The sequence below is a fragment of the Nematostella vectensis genome, chromosome 3 (assembly GCF_932526225.1).
Source record: "Nematostella vectensis chromosome 3, jaNemVect1.1, whole genome shotgun sequence".
NCBI classification, from domain to species: Eukaryota; Metazoa; Cnidaria; class Anthozoa; order Actiniaria; family Edwardsiidae; genus Nematostella; species Nematostella vectensis.
In genome coordinates, this window is record NC_064036.1 from 19,380,559 (window position 1) to 19,391,187 (window position 10,629).

Genomic DNA, 10,629 nt, shown 5'->3' on the forward strand with positions numbered 1-10,629 from the left:
GCAGCTAGCCTGCACACGCTCCGTGTGAGTAAACGCTCGCAAGAAATCTCGAAACGCGTAGCCTGCTTTTCTTTGTCCTCGCGACACAGGAATCCAATATCTCCAAATTCACATGCCAGAAAAAAGGTATAGAACCCGTATAGCTAGCCTGCAAGCGGCTTTCCTTTGCAGGCCCGTACCCAGGAGGGGTGTGAAATCCGAAAAAGTGGACTTAATTTTTTGGGGGGGAGGGGAGGGAGTAAGTTCTCTGATAAAAATCTGAACCCCCCCCCCCCAAAAAAAAAGGGATTTTTTTATGCCTTTGCATTATCTCCACGAGACGTTTATTGTCGGATTTGGCTACATTCCAGAGTAATCTAGCTTATGCTTGTTGGTTTGTCTACAAATAGCACGTCCATAAAGAACCGAAAGTGGACCTTCGGGCCTGCTTTGGCACCCAAGGCAAAGCAGATCCATTAAAGTCTAATAAGCAAACGATTCTATGCCCAGTGGGCCAGATGAATATGAAGCACGAGGCAAAGGGGGCGTAGACCGGGTCCTAGCATAACTCCTCCCCTTTCTTCTAGAATGTTCACCCCAGGACTCCCCGGACTACCTTGTCCCCCCCCCCCCCCTGTGTGCTATGGTCGTCAATTTTTTTTACTATACTTTTTTACTTTACTCCCCAAAGCATACGACACTGTTTGTTATAGTACTATAGTTCGACTGATAATCTAATGATTTTAATAGCAGTTCGTGTGTTCAGCTAGCCAGAACTTTAGCAGCCGACATCACACACCACGCCACGACGGTGACTTGCTCCCTCACTTGGTCCCAGTCCTTTGCATGCATTGCGTTACCAATGGTGGGAAATGTTCCTTCCTGAAACTTGGCCATGTCATAAATATTTGGCGCGAAAATCACATGCCGCGCGCTAGGGATGCCGGGAATTCCATACGGAAATATAAATGCGCGCTCAAAATTCAACAGCTTGTCATTGAGGACTCGAAGCGAAATAAAGTTTTTGTTTTCCTCGACGTCTTTAATTTTTTTCTCAAATTCATCAATCTCTTTAGATAGATTTCGAACTGCTCGTTCGAGGTATTGTAGATCGATGGAGTGAGCCGAAACCTCGGCGTTTAGCTGCAAACTTGCAAAATAACGATTGACGATGGTGTTATACGGTGTTAACGTGAAGGGAATGAGCGGCGAATCGGATAATCGCATAAGCAGTAGTCCACAGAACTGGGTCACCGACCGCAAGAGCTCAAACCTGGGGTCGAGGAATTTCTTATACCAGTAAAACGTCTCATGCAATGTGTGATATACCGGGAACCCTGTGTACGAGAAAGAGAAATTCTTCTGGGCCCAGAAGTAGCCCCAGTCCGCGTAAGGGATCCCGACGTACTGATAGAAGCTGTGGAAGTCACTTCCGCTCGGTAGAGTGACCATATTTGGCTGGCCAGGATGCGTGGAGGAAGGGAAGCTCTTAGCCATGACGTCATACAAAGTCAGCTTTTTATCTGGCGTGCTTCGCGGGTCGAGAATTTCTTTCAGAGTATTATTGATTATAGAATAGAGAAGTGGACTCGAGGAAAAGAAGAAGGAGAAGTTCCCATTAACAGCGACGTCCATGTTAAGATAAACGACAGCTTTGCTCTCCAAGACTTTCAGGTTTTCCTCCACCCATTCCGTGGAACCAATTATACCATGCTCCTCCGCCCCCCAGCTGCAAAGCATGATGGATCTTCGCGGACGCCAGCTCGCATTAAGCAGCTTACTGAGCCCTCGCGCCGTCTCCATGGTGGCAGCGGTTGCCGTGACGGGGTCCACTGCACCGAAGACCCAAGCATCCCTGTGGTTTCCAAGTATCACTAGACGATCTGGCTCCTCACGGCCGGTGATGGTCGCTATGACGTCATAGGTGGTATTGATTGACAGCTCAGTGATTATGTGCATATTGAGTTGAAGATTGGTGTCTTGAAAGCCTGGACCGAGGCGGTATGTGATTGGTAGATTGCCCTGCCAATCAGAAGGCGCTGGTGAACCTGAAAGGAAAGATGGGCGGGTTTAGCACCGTTGATAATAAGGAGCTTTCTACGCACCACTGCTGTTCCACCCAAGCCTTCATTACTACTCCTTTAAAAGGTATCGCTTGTTTGTGCTGCTTAGATAGGCTATTTAAAAGGTATCGCTTGTTGGAATCGTGTTTGTGCAGCTTAGATAGGCTATTTAAAAGGTATCGCTTGTTGGAATCGTGTTTGTGCAGCTTAGATAGGCTATTTAAAAGGTATCGCTTGTTGGAATCGTGTTTGTGCAGCTTAGATAGGCTATTTAAAAGATCATAGATACACCAGTCCACGATGAGGACAGATAAAGCGGGTCGTGCAAACATCTTCCAGGACATTGCCCAATCTCATTTTAACCCTATTCAGACTAGGGAGGGGGGGGGGGGCTCTTTAAGCCCCTCCTGGAAAATTGCTATTACTTCTGAACCATAGCAACTAAGAGGCTAAAACTTGGTGACTTTTCCTAAAATCTATCTGCATACATTTTGATGCCATTGGGGACTTTAAGATGCTACAACGGCTACGGCATGGACGGAGTGACCGAGATAACACTTTAACGCTAGGCGACAAATTCCAAAATAGTTTCGATAAAATTACCTAGATTTTATATTTAGGAACTAACAGAAATTAACCTTAAGCTTCTTTCTAGGATGGGAAACAGAGAAAAGTGAATTTTTCTCCAAACGACCACGTACTCGCCAGAGACCGTAAAACGTTTAATTTCACGTTGTGTTTTGGCGGAGAACGGTTGGAAATCTATCAGACAAAAACGCATTTTCACGTGCAGCCTTTCAATTCTCAAATTAATTCCACTGTTTTCTACCGTCGCCGTACTCGTATCTTAAAGACCCTATTGACATGTCGAGGAGACGCTCCATGTTACCATAGCATGCAAAAACAAAGAATCCAAGATGGCGTAAATTCTAACAAAAAAGTGATTATAAACGTTTTTATGGCCTTTTTGCATTGTAAAGCCGTTAAAAGGTTGTTTTTGACATATCTGAATGATGCAAAATGATTTCAACCCGATATCTTATACTTTAGGCAACAGAATAGCTAGACATCGTATTTATGACGTTACTGTGACGTCATAATTAATTCGACCACACCCAAAATACGGCGTGACCATTCTTTGCATGCTGGTGATCATTGCCTGTAGGTTTGATTGTCATAGCCTAAACGGTTCATGAAATACGGAGGGGGGGGGGGGGGGCTTTTCGTTATGTTTTAGAAGATATCTCTGTCAAAGCTGTTTAGCATGGCCCGCTTTATGTGCCCTTATTGTCTACTCGAAAGAAGATTAGCAAAGATTGCTGAAATAAAGAAGGAGAAGAGGGGTAAAAATGTTCTCTTCTTCTCCTTTACGTTTTCCTTTTCATGCTGATTTCGTACGCAGTTTTAATCCCCACTTTCCTTCTCTTTCATTGGTCCCTTCCCTAGCAGTGCACTATTATGGTCGAGTAAGACGGACCCTTTAAAGCTGCTGATACCTGACATGCGAGCAAGGATCTCCTCAGCGTCATCGTACCCAATCGCGTGACAGGGTATCCTCGGCAGAGACTTGATTACCGTTCGATTCACCTTGAGCCTGTACGCGCCTGGTACAGAGGGAAACAAGGGGGTCAGCGGGTCACCAGGGTAACCATTCAACGTAGTGCCTCTTTGTACACCGTCGCCTGGCAACCACCACGTGTTGGGAAAGGTGTCAGCGAGGTCGGTTCCGTACGGAGCATATTTCTTGGGGTCCGTGTAGATTAGGGCACCAATAGCGCCATAACGATACGCATTGGCTACCTGTGTGCGAAATAATGATTTCTTTTTGTAAAAACGGCACACAAAAAACAAACTTTATTTTGTCTTGCTGTTATTGCCTACGAATCCACTTGGACCTCTGTCACACTGAGCTCAGAAAGCATGAATGCAGGGAAATAAATCAAAACTGAGGTCGAAAGTTTTACGCCGCTGTGGAAAAAAAAAACAAAGTAGCTAACCTTTCGAGGACTAGCCTTTTGTGGGAGATAAAGAAAAGTCGAATAGGGGTCGTATTAATAGTGAAGTATAATAGTTTATAGTGTAGTATACGTATAGTCGACATTCGCAATTAAATCGGGACACTTTGAGAACGGCACGCTAACAATAGTTATATTACAGCTTAGTGTTACATAATTAACAAACTAGGTTATTCGGACCGATTGTTCAGTAATGGCAATTTCATTTTTTATTCGTTATAAGATAACACTTGCAAGTTTTTTAGTATTTCTAAATATAAGTAACTATTAAGGTTTAGAGTGCTATGAGTTGAGAATATACCAATGGCATTTACCCACCATACTTCCTCGGTAGGCTCTCCCGTAGCGCATGATGACGACGCGATCTTTGACCTGTACGCCATTCGACAAAAGATGCTTGAAGTCCTCAACACGCCCATAATTAGCATAAACGGGGTCTCCAGTAACATTCCCAGACGGAGAGTACGCAAGGAATGGTGGGATAGCTGAGGGATCCTTCTCGCTTGGCTCGTATACCTGTTGCGAAGCAAGGGGTTATGGGAGCGCTGTGCTCATCTCAAGTACCTGTTGCGAAGCAAGGTGTTATAGGAGCGCTCTGCTCATCTCAAGTAAAGATCCATTAGGAGTCAGCAGTCACTAAGCGCGCAACCCGAGTATAGCTTAGTTACTAAGTGCGCAGTCTGAGTATATCCCAGTTACTAAGTGCTCAACTCAAGTATATCCTAGTTACTAAGTGCGCAACTCAAGTATATCCTAGTTACTAAGTGCGCAACTCAAGTATATCCTAGTTACTAAGTGCGCAACTCAAGTATATCCTAGTTACTAAGTGCGCAACTCAAGTATATCCTAGTTACTAAGTACGCAACTCAAGTATATCCTAGTTACTAAGTGCGCAACTCAAGTATATCCTAGTTACTAAGTGCGCAACTCAAGTATATCCTAGTTACTAAGTGCGCAACTCAAGTATATCCTAGTTACTAAGTGCTTATTGTCAGTGAGTAAAGCTTATTGTCAGTAAGTATAGCTTATTGTCAGTAAGTATAGCTTATTGTCAGTAAGTAAAGCTTATTGTCAGTAAGTATAGCTTATTGTCAGTAAGTATAGCTTATTGTCAGTAAGTATAGCTTATTGTCAGTAAGTAAAGCTTATTGTCAGTAAGTATAGCTTATTGTCAGTAAGTATAGCTTATTGTCAGTAAGTATAGCTTATTGTCAATGAGTATAGCTTATTGTCAGTAAGTATAGCTTATTGTCAGTAAGTAAAGCTTATTGTCAGTGAGTAAAGCTTATTGTCAGTAAGTATAGCTTATTGTCAGTAAGTAGCTTATTGTCAGTAAGTAAAGCTTATTGTCAGTAAGTAAAGCTTATTGTCAGTAAGTATAGCTTATTGTCAGTAAGTATAGCTTATTGTCAGTAAGTAAAGCTTATTGTCAGTAAGTAAAGCTTATTGTCAGTAAGTATAGCTTATTGTCAGTAAGTAGCTTATTGTCAGTAAGTATAGCTAATTGTCAGTAAGTAAAGCTTATTGTCAGTAAGTAAAGCTTATTGTCAGTAAGTAAAGCTTATTGTCAGTAAGTAAAGCTTATTGTCAGTAAGTAAAGCTTATTGTCAGTAAGTAAAGCTTATTGTCAGTAAGTATAGCTTATTGTCAGTAAGTAGCTTATTGTCAGTAAATATATTTTATTGTCAGTAAGTAGCTTATTGTCAGTAAGTAGCTTATTGTCAGTAAGTATAGCTAATTGTCAGTAAGTATAGCTTATTGTCAGTAAGTAAAGCTTATTGTCAGTAAGTAAAGCTTATTGTCAGTAAGTAGCTTATTGTCAGTAAGTATAGCTTATTGTCAGTAAGTAAAGCTTATTGTCAGTAAGTAAAGCTTATTGTCAGTAAGTAGCTTATTGTCAGTAAGTATAGCTTATTGTCAGTAAGTATAGCTTATTTTCAGTAAGTATAGCTTATTGTCAGTAAGTAAAGCTTATTGTCAGTAAGTATAGCTTATTGTCAGTAAGTAAAGCTTATTGTCAGTAAGTATAGCTTATTGTCAGTAAGTATAGCTTATTGTCAGTAAGTATAGCTTATTGTCAGTAAGTATAGCTTATTGTCAGTAAGTATAGCTTATTGTCAGTAAGTAAAGCCTATTGTCAGTAAGTATAGCTTATTGTCAGTAAGTAGCTTATTGTCAGTAAGTATAGCTTATTGTCAGTAAGTAAAGCTTATTGTCAGTAAGTAAAGCTTATTGTCAGTAAGTAAAGCTTATTGTCAGTAAGTGTAGCTTATTGTCAGTAAGTAGCTTATTGTCAGTAAGTATAGCTAATTGTCAGTAAGTAAAGCTTATTGTCAGTAAGTAAAGCTTATTGTCAGTAAGTAAAGCTTATTGTCAGTAAGTAAAGCTTATTGTCAGTAAGTATAGCTTATTGTCAGTAAGTAAAGCTTATTGTCAGTAAGTATAGCCTATTGTCAGTAAGTAAAGCTTATTGTCAGTAAGTATAGCTTATTGTCAGTAAGTAAAGCTTATTGTCAGTAAGTAAAGCTTATTTTCAGTAAGTATAGCTTATTGTCAGTAAGTATAGCTTATTGTCAGTAAGTATAGCTTATTGTCAGTAAGTATAGCTTATTGTCAGTAAGTAAAGTTTATTGTCAGTAAGTATAGCTTATTGTCAGTAAGTATAGCTTATTGCCAGTAAGTAAAGCCTATTGTCAGTGAGTGCGCAACAAGAGTATTGCCCAGCCATTAAGTGTGCAATCCGAGTATAGCCCCAAAGTTCACAAACCTTTTCTTGCGTTCGCGTCTTGTAGATGACGTCACCCGTGTTGCTAATTATCTTTGCTGTATTCACTTGGTTTGCCTGTGGATATGACAGCATGACGTCATAGCTTGTCAATTCCACCTTGTCGAAGCCATATTTCTGCCATGTGTCCCGAATTTCAAAGGCCTGTCGATGGCTTTCCTCGGAGCCCCCAATGTGGGGCCGATGGCTGAAGTGTCTAAGCAAAACACACAAATTAACGGTTTACTCTTTATCCGAAATTGAAGCTATTCTTTAATTACGGTTATCGCTGTTCACACTAGTTAGCTGAGAACTATGATACTATATTGACTGTATGCGTGTGATAATCACCCAACCTGGTGGCTTACCTCGACAACTCACGTGTGACCATCTGATATCTTACCTTAACAGCTCTTCCAGGCTTCCTTTATCCACGCTTTCTACCAGTTGCTGTTGGTAACTTGCATGTTTGTTCTCGTCTGATGACTCGACGGGATGCGCATGCTCAACACTTTTCGGTATGAAGTAGCCAATTAGAAAGCCCGTGATCATGGAGAGGAGAATAACGACAATGGAGACGCAGACTATAGAGCGCGTTCTGTAAGGGAATGAATGCGACAGAAAACACAAGCCATCAGTGATTGATTTAATAGTGGACTTGCGCTAAGGGATCACGTGACCTTTGGGCGGCAAATTCAAGCCGAAATAAACACAGTTATAACTGCGCCCGTCATGACATAGAATGACAAAAAAACTTTTTGAAAAAAAACTTTCTGTCTGTTAAAAATTGCTTAATAAGTTGCTTTTCGTTTTGCCGATAAAAGCCTGAACGCGCGCTGGCTTTCCACCCAAAAAGTCACGTGATCTCCTAGCGCCCCTACCATCATGCGTTGCTAATTTGCATATCCGCGTCCATCATAAATCACAACATGCGCAAGCATACAGAATATGGAGAATATGGACTGAAACTCGAATCTGACTTGACGCTATGGGCAATGGCTTCTTACATCACTCAGATAAGAACCCTCCTTCCGTTTGAAACAGGCCCAGGGGCGATAAGTAGAATAAATATGAGGTATGTCTTTGTGTTATAGTTTATGGGCATGCTAACCTACGACATTTTTCGTGTGTGATACTGTACCCTTTTGTTTTGATAAAAAAAAGTTTTTTTTTAATGACGAAGCTAATAAAAGTATAAAAAAAACAAGAAGTAAGGGGTTTCGCTTTCATTTGCAGATTTTAATAAAGGCAAAATGTGCTTCGGTCTTTGTACTAACCTTATAAGTAGGATCAACGAGGTGTGCTTCACTTTATGAGAAGCGTGAGTATTTACATGGACTTATCTACTCTTATCATGCGAGAATATCCCTGAGCCTCACAAACCAGCTCGACGCAAATGCAAAACTGTACTTGTATAATCAGGAAAAAGCTTTTCAAACTAATCTTAACCCATTTTATTGCTAAAAGTCCCCTTTCAGGAGGTAGTTCATTGTTCATATGACGATAGCAGTTCAAAGCTTTCAAATAAGCCGGTCATCTGAGTCATGATAGCGGCGACTGTCTCAAGCGTTTTTATTTCCTTGCGTGTGGTTTCGGCAAGCTGGTGTTTGTTGAGACGAATGTTTGCTTCCATGATATCCAATAAAATAACCAGATACAACGACTACTTGTTTAAAAGAGATTAAAGTAAACCCTTTTAGGAATTGCTATATATACAGTAACTTTAAAGCATGAATACATTGAATGATTAGTCAATTTTGGGCATCTAATGTGGAATTCTGGTGTTTCGTATCGTATACCTGACATAAACTGCAGAATTTCGGTCATCGTCATCTCTAATAAAGCGGTAAATCCTCGTCTCGTCTTTAGACTTGGACATTTTCTTCTGCACTCAAATGCCGCCGTCCGCGTTGGGCAAAGGAGGAATACCAAGGACTTTGATTTCCCACTGATTGCTTCAAGGGTGCCTCTTATCTGACCTACAATGTTAACAAAATGCAGACTTATCACAAGCTGTCGGTTTATTTATAATAACTGAAAGGTTGAATCTTTTTCTGTGTTTTCTGAGTGAGTTTCGGATCCCCGAAACTGAATTGTGCTAATACTCTCAATGTGCTAGTATATGGTGGCCCGGATGTTTCCCCACACTTCCCCACACTGCTCGAGCTAAATTTTGCTGAATCATCGACTTCGCATATACATGAAATTTAAAGACAATCTTTCTAATCTGCTCGCAGGCATTAGTGCAAGAGGGATCGGTGGCCTTTTGCGTCTCGCTCCAAGTACTGTGGCATTTATGAACTCTTAATTTTCGATAGTTTGCATGTTTTGTCCTTCGTTATCTATTTTACAACTGTTTTACAGCCAAATTCTTTACATACCTTATAGTTGGTAGTATAAAATGATCTTTTACGAGACGTTCGATATATATAGGATTGCCATACGCTATTGTATGGGATTGTAGCGGGTATTGGCCACAGCTGTTTACTATGCTGTTGACTTCGCCTTCGGGCCTTTCCTGAGCTAAAGCTCAACCAATCAAGACACTTTCCCTTCAACGCATGGTGGGCTGTCTTTGAAACACTTCCAGCGTTTAAAGATTAAAAAGACAAAGCCGGAACTAGATCTTGCCAAAGCTCCTGTTTTATTGCACGTTTGTACTTTTCAAGAAGATACAACTGAGGTAAGCACCGAAAAAAAAAAAAAGATTAGTTCATATCGTTTCCTCTTCCAGCAGATACAACTCAGTAAAGACATTAGTTAACTTCCTTCTGGTCAACATAACAATGATAAATGGACTTTAGGATTATCCGAAATGGCATACTAAAGGTCCTGTCTTTCCAAAAAAAAAAAAAATAGTACAACGGCTTGATAATGTAACATTGCACCGCATCGGTGGATACAGAAACCTGTCACCTGTCACAGTGTGGTGTAGTCGAAATAATACACCACAGGTAGACCGGAGCTAGCCGCAGCCGCGCAAGAGGGATCAGGTACTTACGAGTTGAGAAAAAGGTTATGGAATAAAAGCAGTGCGTGAACATGGCAACAAGACTTTAACAGTTACTCATTACTACCAACCCTAATACTGGCTTTGTTTACACGAGCGACTTACTGTACCTTCTGTGTCATGACAACCTGACACTGGGAGTGAAGTAAGGGCCTCGGGCTAGTTGTTACTTTAAGCGTTCATTGGGAGACTGTATTGATTGATCGAGTCTTTTCAAACGCATGAGGTACTTTGCTTGCCTTGTTTGACTTCTTAACCCATTTCTGGTAACGTTCAATTTCACGTTCATGTGTGTTAACGTTCAATTTCACGTGTTTCTTAAGTTCAATTAGCGCGCGCTGGCCGCGTTCTATCTACCCTGGGTACAAGGGCCTCCAAGCTTCATCGTCAGAGCCGCCAAGCGGTGACGACTGGTTATCGCTGGTTAGCTTCTTTGGTAGTGAAGCTTGGTGCATCTGGTACCCAGCGGTGACGACTGGTTATCGCTGGTTAGCTTCTTTGGTAGTGAAGCTTGGTGCATCTGGTACCCAGCGGTGACGACTGGTTATCGCTGGTTAGCTTCTTTGGTAGTGAAGCTTGGTGCATCTGGTACCCAGCGGTGACGACTGGTTAGGTCGCTGGTTAGCTTCCTTGGTAATAAAGCTTGGTGCATCTGGTACCCAGCGGTGACGACTGGTTAGGTCTCTGGTTAGCTTCTTTGGTAATGAAGCTTGGTGCATCTGGTACCCAGCGGTGACGACTGGTTAGGTCGCTGGTTAGCTTCTTTGGTAATGAAGCTTGGTGCATCTGGTACCCAGC

The 10,629-nt window shown here is 41.5% G+C and overlaps 1 protein-coding gene across 2 annotated transcripts; it reads right to left on the reverse strand.

Annotated features, from left to right (window-relative positions):
* Window positions 1–633: 633 nt before the first annotated feature.
* On the reverse strand, window positions 634–9,531 carry LOC5509032 (N-acetylated-alpha-linked acidic dipeptidase 2). Of its 2 annotated transcripts, XM_032377867.2 has the most exons (7): window positions 9,203–9,531; window positions 8,621–8,800; window positions 7,225–7,419; window positions 6,825–7,038; window positions 4,376–4,573; window positions 3,539–3,842; window positions 634–2,027 (listed from the first exon to the last, which is right to left on the reverse strand). In XM_032377867.2, exons 2-7 carry the CDS (start codon window positions 8,698–8,700, stop codon window positions 742–744), a joined length of 2,277 nt encoding a protein of 758 aa, XP_032233758.2. In that variant the 5' UTR covers window positions 8,701–8,800; window positions 9,203–9,531; the 3' UTR covers window positions 634–741. The 2 variants fall into 2 exon arrangements, with proteins under 2 accessions (XP_032233758.2, XP_048581460.1); XM_048725503.1 differs by lacking the exons at window positions 8,621–8,800; window positions 9,203–9,531 and adding an exon at window positions 8,099–8,605.
* Between the last annotated feature and the right edge of the window lie 1,098 nt (window positions 9,532–10,629).

What these genes read in the sequence shown, in the direction of transcription:
- LOC5509032 (XM_032377867.2), bottom strand. Translation starts at nt 8,700, where the DNA reads ATGTCCAAGTCTAAAGACGAGACGAGGATTTACCGCTTTATTAGAGAT. An exon ending in AGACGCGAACGCAAGAAAAG is followed by an intron (nt 4,574 to 6,824) that starts GTTTGTGAACTT and finishes GCTTCGCAACAG; the next exon opens with GTATACGAGCCAAGCGAGAA. An exon ending in GATCCTTGCTCGCATGTCAG is followed by an intron (nt 2,028 to 3,538) that starts GTATCAGCAGCT and finishes CTTTCCTTTCAG; the next exon opens with GTTCACCAGCGCCTTCTGAT.